Source organism: Pseudorasbora parva, chromosome 18 (genome assembly GCF_024679245.1).
Source record: "Pseudorasbora parva isolate DD20220531a chromosome 18, ASM2467924v1, whole genome shotgun sequence".
Lineage (NCBI taxonomy): Eukaryota > Metazoa > Chordata > Actinopteri > Cypriniformes > Gobionidae > Pseudorasbora > Pseudorasbora parva.
In genome coordinates, this window is record NC_090189.1 from 25370708 (window position 1) to 25383344 (window position 12637).

Here is a 12637-nt window from a genome sequence, read left to right on the forward strand (position 1 = left end):
AATGTAATGTAAGTTGGTTATACTTACAAATTTCAGGCTGCAACCTACACTTACAGTGTACATTAAGTCATGTTAACAAATGAGACCTTATTGTAAAGTGTTACCATTTTTCCCTCTTGTTTTAAGCATAAATCTTAATCTAACTTAATTTTGTTCTGATAATCTGATAATTCTTTGATAATTTTGTAAGGATTTATTCTTAATGTTTGCAAATAGGGTAATAAAGATATTTTATTCTTATTTATATCTTGGTAAACAAGACAAAAATACATATTAAAAATCCTGAATAAAAAAAAACACTATTTTGCTGTGTGGGAGGGCTGTAAAATGGAGATGACTTGTGTTAACATTGCTGCAACAAAGGTAGTTTTTAGCAGCTAAAAAAAAGTCGCACGATCACAAGCTTCGGTGCATCAGGAGTCGCTCACTGCTGTGTTTAAAGGCACAAAGCATTTGAGTTCACTCCGGTTCAGTCGCAGTCTCACAGGAAGAGTTCAATTCCACGGTGCACTTAGATTTGTCTGGTACAGTGCAGCTGTTAAAATCCATCAGTTGATCAGAGCGACCTACAGAGCGAGAGAGAGAGATAAAGAGAGAGAGAGAGAGAGAGAGAGAGAGAGAGAGAGAGAGAGAGAGAGAGTGGTTCTCTACTGCAGAACACACCTACACCTCTGAGTCATCTGCATCTAACAGCTCAATATTCTCTCTCTCTTTCGCTAAATCTCTTCCCATCATCCAGTTCTGCTTGCACCCTGTGTGCCTGCAGTGGGTGATGTGAGAATAAGCATCGCCCCCCTCCACATTCAGCACTGCACAGTCACTGCCACACATGAAGAGAGATACTTACAATTATCACCATTTAGAGTTTACTGTGTGTGTGTGTGTGTGTGTGTGTGTGTGTGTGTGTGTGTGTGTGTGTGTGTGTGTGCGTGTGCGTGTGCGTGTGCGTGTGCGTGTGCGTGTGCGCGTGCTTGGTTGTGTGATGTCTGTCCCTGAGCTCAGAATATTTGCCCAGATCAGCCAAAATTAGGCCAAGTGAAGTTTATGCCTGCCGATTGTCTATTATTAATATCAAAGGGATATGAAATATGCAGGAGGCACTGTGTACGCGAGGACCCGTCATTGTCAGTGGATCCGCTTCCTTTGTGATGCAACATAATGGCAAACAAAGACATATCTGCTGCCGTTTGTCACTACCTTCACCCAGCTGTATGGCCATCACCTCATGCTATTGTTAATCAAGACTGCTTACACAATCACACAGATGCACACACACACACACACACACACACACACAGAGCGCGCTGGTTCAGGCCCATTCATTTATGCTGAGAATGATTTGTGCTGCGAGCTGCGGGCTCATTAAGTCCAGCTTACATAATGGAGAAGAGACGATGAGGAGGAGAGGAGAGGGTATGAATAGAAGAGAGGAGATAATCAGATGAGTAGAGAGGAGGAAAGAGAAGAGGAGATGGACATATGGGAGAAGAGAAGAACAGGCGGGAGGAGATGATATGAGGAGAAGAGACGAACAGATGGGAGAATAAGAGGAGCAGATGAGAGGGAGAGATGAGATGAGGAGAACAGAGAGGAAAGGAGATGGAGAAGGGGTGAGCGTGGAGGAGAGTGATGAAACTATGAAAGGGGAAGGAGGTGAAAAGATGAAAGCAAAGGAGAGAAAGGAGGAGATGAACACATAATATGATGATGATTTGAGTAGGGCGAAGACAGGATGAAGAAGGAGGTGAGGTGGAGAAGAGATCGACAGGAGAGAGGAAAGGAAATGAAGAAGAGAACAGGTGAGAGAAAAAGATGAGAGGAAGTGAAAAAGAGTGAGAAAGGGGAGAAGATGAACAGAGGTGAGGGAAAAGTATAACTCAAAGAGATTCTGTTTATCACCAGGAGAGGAGGAAGATGGAAGGAGGGAGAGAAAGGAGATGAACATGATATGATGGAAGGGAGAGGAGAGGAGATAAGCAGATGACTGGAGAGGAGCGAGGGAAGGAGTAGAAGAGAGGCGATATGGAATGGAGAAATTAAATAACAGATTGGAGGAGGATGAGGAGAAGATTAAAGAAGATATCAAATGAGAAAAGAGGAGAGGAAGGGTCAGATGGGATGTGGTGAAGATGAGAGTGAATAGGAGAAGATGAGGAAAAGAGGAAAGCATATGAGGTGAGCAGATGAGCAGAGAGAAGAAAAGAGAGGAGATGAACAGAGGAGAAAAGGCAGATCAGGGGGAAGAGGAAAGGAGATGAAGAAATTACAGAAGGAGAGAAAAGAGTAGAGGAAATTAACAAATTAAAGGATATGAGAGAGGAGAAAAAGGAGTGGATGAAAGGAGAAAGATGGGCCAAGTCAAACAAATGAAAGGAGGAATGGAGATGAACGGATGAGACACAGGGAACAGATGAGAGGATAAAAGAGGAGATGAACAGTGAGAAGGTAGAGGAAAAGAGACAAATAGTAGTAAGTGGAGGAAAGCTAAAAGTATGGGAGATGAATAGATGCAGTCCTGTTCATCTCCTGGAAGGAAGTGTTACAAAGTAAAAAGGAAGTAGAGAAAGGAGGAGGTGAAATCGTGAGATGATGATTTGAGAAGGGAGACAAAGGGATAAAGAATGGAGTGATGAGAGAAAGAGATCACAGAGGAGAAGAGGACAGATGAGAGGAGAGGAAAAGAGGTGAGAGGAGGTAAAAAAGAGAAACCTAAAGAGAGTATATGAGAAGGGGGAGAAGATGAACAGATGAGCGGGGACAGGATAAATCAAGGTGGTTCTGTTCGTCTCCAGGAGAGTAAAGAGAGGAGAAGAGGTTCAACAATGGAAGGATGGAGAAAAAGAAGATGAACATAATATGATGGTAGGTGAGATAAACAGATGACTGAAGAGGAGCAAATGAGAGAGGAGAAGAGATGAGAGATGACAAGGGATGGAGAATGGCAGACGAGGAGAAAATGAAAGAAGACATACAAATAATAAAAAGAGAAAAAGGAGAAGAAATATACAGATGGAGTATAAGAGATTGGAGAATAAGATGAGCAGAGGAGAGGAGAAAATGCAGATAAGATAAGCAGGGTAAAGAGGAGATGAAAGGAGATGAAGAAATGATAGAAGGAGGGAAAAGAGTAGAGGTAAAGAACAGATGAGAGGAGAAAAGAGGAGTGTTTAAAAGAAGATAGATGAGAAGAGTCAAACTATTAAAGGAGGAAAGGAGATGAAGAGATGATGAGACACTGGGAGCAGATGAGAAAGAAGAGATAAACAGTGATAGGAGTGAGAGAGAAAAACGAAGGAGAATGAAAAAAACTATGCGGAGAAGAGGTGAAAGGAGGGAGGGATTACAAAGTAAAAAGACATGAGAGGAGAGGAGATGAACACATAAGATGATGATTTGATTTGGGAGATGGAAAGGAGATAAACAGATTACAATAGAAGAGCAGATGAGACGATGAGGAGAGAAAAGGAGAAGAAGAAACGAGAGGAGAGGAGAGACAGAGAGAAATGAGGCACAGAAATAAATAGAGGCTTGAGCAATGAGAGAAGAAGAAAGATTAGAGGAGTCGACCAAATGAATGAAGGAAAGGAAATTAACAGATGAGATACAAGGGGGGAAGACGAGAGGAGAAAAGAGGAGTGGATGAAAGGAGAAAGATGAGAGGAGTTGACCAAATTAATGAAGGAAAGGAGATGAACAGATGAGACACAAGGAGCAGATGAGAGGAGAAAAGAGGAGTGGATGAAAGGAGAAAGATTAGAGGAGTCAAACAAATGAATGAATGAAAGGAGATGAACAGATGAGAACAAGAAGCAGAGGAGAGGAGAAAATAGGAGTGGATGAAAGGAGAAAGATGAGAGGAGTCGAACAAATAAAAGGAGGAAAGGAGATGAACAGATTAGAACAAGGAGCAGAGGAGTGGATGAAAGGAGAAAGATGAGAGGAGTCGAACAAATGAAAGGAGAAAAGAGATGAACAGTTATAGAAAGAAGAACAGAGGAGTGGAGGTGAATAGATGACAAAAGAGGAGCGAAAGGAGGAGATGAAGCGAGAAAGGAGAGGAAATAAGCAGATGACAGAAGAGGAGCAGATGCGAGGAGGAGAGAGGAAAAGAGATGAGAGAAACGAGGACAGAAAATGAAAGCAGGAGAGTAAAAAAAAGAACAGGAGCGAGAGGTGTGATCTGCTGGATTGATCAGGAGTAAAGGAGGAGCAGGAAGAGGAACGGCCTTCAGAGTCGCCGCGACACACGCGGGGTGCCGTCTACATCGGGTGGCGTGTGACCCAGGAATGTCAACAAGCATGTTAATTGCACATTTAATACCGGTTTCTCCTGAAGCACAGTTCAAATCAGCTCCGCAAACCAGCCGGTCCGTTTAAACAGAAGCACTTAACACCGGGACCCGGGAACATTTTCATGCACAATTCATATACCTCTTCATGCATAATGTAATGTCTCAATGTGCAGGATCCGCTCATTCATATACAGTAAACGCCACTTACTAACACAGCCTGGGCGCATCTGATTTGCCCATGCATTATGCAGCTCGGATGCTGCAACGTGACTGGGCATATCTGCATTCCCCCTTCCACCCCCACCCCCGTTTTGATTATATAAACCTATCCATATCTACAAAGACTTAAACAGCAGGAATGTCTGCCAGGTGAGCAGGTTTGAAGTCGTCAGGAGTAAACCGGGCACCGGGGGGGAGAGGGAGCCCACCTCGGTGAGAATATACGGTGAGCTCCCGTGAGACCCTCCCGACGCACACATACATAACAACAGCTGTGTGCACGAAATGAATGTGTTTTGTGTTTTCAATGACTCTCAGATAGGTGAAACCGGATGGTGCCGTGCACTGTTTCCCACAATGCATCTTGGGTGCAGTAGAGGAGGCAGGGTGAGAGAAGGGAAACAAGCACAGCGTGAGAAGGCTGGAGCGGGGACAGCTGAATTCAAGGGGGCGGAAGAATCTCTTTACTAGTTGGTGGAGGAGCGAGTGAGCGAGCGCAGATAAGAGAGAGAGAGAGAGAGTTTAACTTGTCACCTCCCTGTCATTCATCAGTCCTGCTCCTGCAGGAAAAAAAAAAGTGAGAGAGACAGCGCGTGTGACCCTCGGCCTTCCGGAAAACGGTCCCCTCGGCCATTCTCGACATCATTTCCTCTGAAGGCTTTGGTTCTTCCTGGCTACGCTGCAGTGCTTGATTACTTCTAGGGATTTTGCTCTTTAGTGTGTGTTAATGGTTCATGTTAATGGCCCATTTTAGATGTATGTCAGACTCGGTGGACTGCTTGCGGCTGCTGTATGATTTAGGACAGATAAGTCCGCTAATTCATTTGACATGAGGGATCTTAATTTAAGCCGCTTCCCCAGAGACTTTTAAGGATATATGAGCGGTTGTTTTGAGAATGGATCTATTGATTTGAGCATTGATCTGGAAGAAAAGGAGCTGTTTGGGTAGAGCCTGACTGTATGCTTGTGTCCCTGTAGTGATTTCGCATTTTATAAGAAAAGGAGGCCAACATTATATATTTATTAAGCTTGAAACATGAATGCTTGTGTGTTGAGAAAGCAAACATTAGTGAGAGTAGATGAAGGCCGGTAAGAGTTGATTAAAATACCCATGAAATCAAACTGAAAGTTTATTTTTGAGCTTTGTTTCTGTTTGCTAGTATACTCCTAAATGATGACAATTTTCACTTTAAGCAGATAAGTGCATTTAAAGGTCGTCTGGCTATCACCAGAACAAGCTCGATTTAAGATTGAACATTAGTCTGGGGAGACTGTTCTGTATTTTCTACTGCACAAGAGGTGTGATCGGCGAGCATTATTTAAATGACTGTACGCAATTGGATAGTCCTTCAACCAATCATACCGCAAGAGGCGTGATCAACGGGCAATGACCCATCGTTTCTGTATCCGTTATCTTGTTAAACCCACCAATAGCGCCCCAGGTGGATAAGCCAGTCTGTGATTGGTTCCCACAAAAGTGTAACAGAAGCCTGACGGTTGCCTACTTCCATAGTAGGAAAAAAATAAAATGGCTACCGTCAACTGTTTAATTACCAACATTCTTTAAAATATCTTCTTTTGTGTTCAACAGAAGAATGTAATAGAGGTTTGGAACAACTTGAGGGTAAATTATGATAAAACTTTCATTTTTAGGTTGAACTATCCCTTTAAAAGCCCACTGAAGTACCTTGAAACAGGTAGACAGGGCGGGAACAATCAAACAGCTCCTCCCCTTTTTTTAAAGAGCCTATAGCGTTTTGTTTATATCACAGCTTGTAAAAAAAATAAAGCGTTAAAATAAAGTTTTCTTCCTAATATCTAACATTTTCTCCTCCATATTGGATATAGCATTCCGTGCAGAATTCAAATGAGTCGCAATCGCACGTACGATCCACTCTGTGCCATCGTGTCTCTGGACCGGAACAGACTGTGTGACACCTTTGTGAAACCAGACTTTATTCACCCCAATGGAAAGCATATATTGTCTGAATCGTTCCATATCCACTACATAGTGCACTATGTGCCATTCACCATGTAGAACATAGTAAATGTGGGAAGAGCATCCTCAGGGTCTATTTATAATGTAGAGGGTGGGATGCTTTCAATTCTAGAGAGCATTTGATTGGTCAGAAAATCTGAGGAGAAGCTGAAGTGGAGATTGATGTCATCAAAATCATTGATCCATATTGGCGGAAGTGAGAGAATGTACGTTTTGAAGGTTTATTTCTTCTAAATGCAAATTTTGTCATTGTTTTGGAGCACGCTAGCTTATAGGTAACAGTAAGGGTAACATATTTATACTAAGCAAGGCCATGTCTTGAACATTGGGGGTGGCCAATTTAATTTATTTTAATGAAGCATTAAGAAACAGAACAGTGCACAAAATTCTAGGTTTAATTCGAGTTGGGATATAATCCTTTTGGCACTATTTGCAAACAATATTTGCATTGATTTGCGTCAAATATATTACCGGTATTAGTCCCGAGATTCTTCGCATTAGTAAATAAATACATAGACCCGATGTTGACATTTGAATTTCCTAGAGGTCTGGTGGTAGAATTTTTGTAAACCATGTCAAAGGTTTTTTTTTTTTCAAAGATGTTCATCAATTATTGTATATTAAGAGCAGGGACACACTCCTCTGTGTGAATTTTGTTTTGTGATTTCACTGGAAAGAATAGAGTCTCTCTCCGCAACGGCATTACGCGATAGATCGACGTGCTCGTCTGTGTGTGTGAAGACTGTGTACGTGCAAAAAGAGAACGTAAAGCCCACCTACTTTGATTTGATTGGCTCAATCATTTCAATGATTTTGACATTGATGAGCACTGTTAGAGAGCACTGTCAATGTCTATGGTGGTTACGGCCCTGATACTAAGTTTAAAAAAACGCAGATTTCATGGAGACTTTAAAGTAAAAAATGACAAATCTGCTTTTTATAAATGAATAAATGATTTATCCATGCACATTATTTGTTAAGAATTCAAGTGGCCTTGTCATTTTTAATCAAAATCATTATCTTTGCTTCCAAAAACATGTCACTCACATAAGATTAGAACAGTTAGCAGACAACAACAATCCAATTCCTCGTGGACGAAATCAAGTCGCACCGATTTTTCCCTCATTTGAGAAGCCATTTAACTCAGCTATAAATCACACTAGAAAATTAAGACAATTGCAGTTTCTGTTTCATGCTGATAGTATCTCAAAGCAAGTCAGAAATATTGATGACTCATCCTGCACTACACATATTTTGTCCTATCAAAATGTATAGAGAATGAATTAGCCCTTTGTGCTGTTTTTGAATGCGTCTAAACAGCCCATAAGAAGCAGGTTCAGATGGGATATGGTGAACCTGAAACCAACCTGTTATAGGGCTCCCTAAAGACTGATTACCCAGCTAGTTATTCAGGCAACCCACAGACTAGACGATTTTGAAAATATGTAGTTTTGCACATTTCCTTTTCTGTAGCCTTTCTGTTTCAAAAGGACATACACTATTGTTCAAAAGTTTGGTGTCAGTCAATCTGTTTTTTTTAATATAGAAATTAAAACTTTTATTTAGCTGTAATGCATTAAATTGATTAAACGTCACAGTAAATACAGTAAAGTTACCAAAGATTTATATTTCAAATAAACGTGGCTCTTTTGAACTTTGTTCATCAAGGAATCTTGCAAAAAAAAATGTATAACGGTTTTAGACAAAAATATGTGTTTCCTGAGTAGTAAATCAGCATATTAGAGTGATTTCTGAAGGATCATGTGACACTGAAGACTGGAGTAATGATGAAAAATTCAGCTTTGCATCACATGAATAAACTACACATAAAAAAAATTGCTATTTTATTGTATTTTTACACTCTCAGAAAAAAAGGCTGTCACTGGGGCGGTACCCTAAGGTACAAAAGTGAAAAAGTACATCTTTGTACCTTACTCATCCATAAATGGTACATATTAGTACCGTAAAAGGTACATATCGGTACTTTAAGAGTGCGAATTTGTACCTTAAAGGTATATAGTAGAACCTTAAAGGTACATATTAGTACCTTTTCGGTTTTGTACCTTAGGGTACCGCCCCAGTGACAGAAATGTGCCTTTTTTCTGACAGTGTATTGGGCATATAAATGTTGTTTGATGAGCAGCATTGTACATTAAGGGGGAAAGAAAACTTCATGGTGTATTTCATGCAAGTAGGAGAAACAGGAAGTGAGATGCTCCACAGTTTCTCACTGGTCTCAAGCATCGTGACGCACTTACACTAGGTCATATCACACAATCTGGACTTTTGCTGTAAAACCAGATTCCTCAAGCGCCGGAGTTGGACTGAAATTCTCAAACTCATTTCCTTCTTCACAAACTCAAAGTCAGAGCAAACACATTTTCTTATAATTTCACAAACTTCTATCTTTGCATGACAGCTATGTGGGCTTATATGTGGGGTTCATATATGTGATGAACAAGCTAAGTGGGTTTTAAATGTGTGTGTTTCCCTCTCTGTCCGTGGCCACACCCACACACACTACAGGCTGAGAGGCCTCTGGGGCAAACGCTTAGGCAACATCTCCATGCCAACGCAAACTCCTCATTTATTTCATTCTTTATTCTCATCAAATTCATGTCTCCATGGAAACAGGAGTTTGCGTTTCTCTCTCACCCTCTCGCTCAGAGAGAGAGAATTATGTTGCAAAGAAGCAACATAAGATCTTCAGGCCAGCTATGTTGGTTATAGGCTCTTAGGTGGTTCACACCCCCAGATGTGCACAGCTGTGATTGTGCTTCCTGGCAATTCGCTCAGTTCATTATGGCTCGAGCAATCTACATGTTGACATTAAGGGATTACGCCCAGCACAGAGCTGCAGTTACAGTATGATTTTAGTAGCTATAGCTGTATGAATCCGCCATGGATTAACATTTGTATATTGAACAAACAGTTGCATCCAGCTCAACAAGTCAATATTTTCTCTTCTCTCTCTTTCTACACTGCCTTATCTTTCTTTATGCAGTGTGCGGTGACATCCATGGGCAGTTTTTCGACCTAATGAAGTTGTTTGAGGTGGGCGGCTCTCCAGCCACGACACGGTACCTCTTCCTGGGCGACTATGTGGACCGGGGTTACTTCAGTATCGAGGTGAGAAGAGTATACATCCATCTATTTAGGGCTGGGTGATAAACGATATAATCGAGATTGATATACAATTCATGCCGATAACGATGATGCCATTTTCACTCGATATGAATATGAATTACCCTACCAATAATTACCCCAAAGCAAAAATAAACATGACAACAGCCAGTCAGTCTGCATGGGGAGCTGTGACGGAATGGAAGCAAAATTGTTTTTAAAAAAAGGTAATGCAACATCATATATATATATATATATATATATATATATATATATATATATATATATATATATAGGAAGAGAGAGAGAGAGAGAGAGAGAGAGAGAGAGAGAGAGAGAGAGAGAGAGAGAGAGAGAAAGAGAAAGAGAAAAAGAAAAAGAAAGACAGAGATGGTTTGGGTTTCTTAACTCTTTCCCGCCATTGATGGAAATTTCCAGCTTTCCGTGTTTTCATTGTTACACGATACGGGGCTCTACGACACATCTTCTGACAGAGTACTGAATGTCCGAAGCAGAAACTAGCAATATAAAATGCAAGCAGATGCATATGTAAAATAACGCATCATCAACGTTAAACAACATGTAAACCAAAACTGCCTAATGTTACTGAATGAAATGTCAACCCGGGACGAGGTGTAGTATTGTGCAAGCTTTGGGGGTGTTAATGGACTCGATCTACTCCATCTGTGTTTTGATCACCATAATGAATCTGTTCTGGACCCATCATATACACAGTGCAATGTGACGGCAGGCGCAACGCAAGTGTTTTTTTTGCTTGTTTCGGCCTGACACAGTTATAATTTTGTGCCCAGTGCCAAGTTGGTTAAATAGCAAATGCTCTCGTGCCCATCTGTTCACCCATGGGCATGCTGGTCTGAAAACAAGGTATGTTCAGGCACATTATTAGCGTGTTGCTATTTCGAGGCAACTGAAAACGTGTTTTTTTTGTTAGAGCGAGTTAGTAATATGCGCCTATAGACAGGCGCACAACGTGCACATACTCTGCTTATTACACATACCAGGACACGCAAAAATGTATATTTAAAAAAAATGTATATGAAAGGATTCCTAAAGGCTTTTAAAGGGATTGGGAGATGAGACTATGATTAGTTTGTTAAATGTTTCGCCAAAATTATACCATGACACATTAAAAGACTATGTACAACATAGTCAAAATATTTATTAATTTTTTTTTATGAAAACATTAATTGTTGTAATAAATATTAATAAATAAACATATATATATATATATATATATATATATATATATATATATATATATATATATATATATATGTATGTGTATATATATATATATATATATATATATATATATATATATATATATATATATATATATATATATATATGTATATATATATATATATATATTAATTTAATAAATGTTAAACGTGATGACACATTTCGGTTTTTTTTTCAACAGAAAAAAGAAACATTCCATGTGGTCTTTCAATTAATAAACATAACTAATTTAATCAATTAAATGCTCATTAAAATTATAAAAGCATTTAAGCTTTTGTTTTTTGATGCATTATAGCATGCCAAATTGCAACACACCACTGTAACTGCTTACACAAAAATAAGTATTAATTATAAGAAATGAAATAATATGCCAGTAACAATCACATACAATAACATTTTAGCAGGATATTAATGAACATTGCCTACAGCTAAAAAATTAATTTACTAAATGTCCTCCCTGCATTCATTCATGTCTTAACATTTCTCCAGAAATGCACACGTTCCTGTTTCAAGGCAGCCGGTAGGTTTTGGAGCTCGTATGAAAGCATAACCCACAGTTTCTTTTGACTAAGCAGACACGGTTATTGGCTGATACGGTCATCCCAGTAATCTTGTAACTCTAGAGTGTTCCTTTGATAACAAGAATGGCCAATTCTGTCACACACGTCAGGGAATCTTCCTCCAGCTTCAAACAGAGAAGAGGAATCAGTCATCCGTGAGCGCTGTGCTCTGACATTCACGCTCTTTGACATGTCCAGTTTGTGCCATCTTTGACTGCAGGCCATGATTAGGTCTGCGAACACATCTCAACACCGACTGCTCAATTAAATCTCTCATCTTTTTTGTTGTAGAAATCATCTTCTATTTGTTAAAGCATAAATACATGAGATGGGCATGAGTTAGTAAGCCTGGTTGTGTGTGTGTTTTATTAGCAGTAAAGGGAGAGGAGGAAACCCATGTATGGTTTGGTCCGCGGGCAGCCAGTGAAGGTGATTGGGGCTGACAGTAGATGTGATAACATATGTAATGTAATTGGAAGTGTATCATTAACACTACACAGACCTTGCCCTGGCCTGCATTAGCATGATGTTTGTAGGTATTCCATGGATGTGGCCATATGTTTGAGCTTTTTTTCTCTGTCCTCTCTCTCTAGTGTGTTCTGTACCTCTGGTCACTGAAAATCCTCTACCCAAAGACGCTATTTTTACTGAGAGGAAACCATGAATGTAGACATTTGACAGAATATTTCACCTTCAAACAAGAATGTGAGTATTCCCCTTTTGTGCTTGCAATGCTGTTTAATGTGCTCATTATGTCATTTGTAATGGCAAAAAAAAAAATACTAGTCAAAAGCATGTTAACACTTTAGTATGTGGAACACATATTCACTATTTACTATGACTTTTGCCTTAATAAACTCCTAATCTACTGCTTATTTTTAGTTAGTAAGATTTTTGTAGTGTTTGAGTTTAGGTATTGGGTAGGATTAAGGGATGTAGAATAAGGTCATGCAGAATAAGGATTAATATGTGCTTTAGAAGTACTAATAAACTGCCAATATACTATTTATTCATGCTAATAAGCAACTGGTTAATATAGTGGGAATGGAACACTAAAATAAAGTTACCAAAAGTATCACTCATTAGTAGTAAAATAATACTTTCATTTAGCAAGGATGCATTGAATTGATCAAAAGCGACAGTTAAGACATTTATAATGCTACAAAAGATTCCTATTTCAA

General features: G+C 39.7%; 1 protein-coding gene across 1 annotated transcript in view; it reads left to right on the forward strand.

The window, feature by feature from the left end:
- The window catches only part of ppp3ca (protein phosphatase 3, catalytic subunit, alpha isozyme), a 62885-nt gene that overhangs the window by 29644 nt on the left and 20604 nt on the right, over nt 1-12637 (forward strand). The window contains 2 exon segments of the mRNA XM_067424782.1: nt 9515-9639; nt 12050-12161. Of these exon segments, the coding sequence (XP_067280883.1) occupies nt 9515-9639; nt 12050-12161 (237 nt within the window).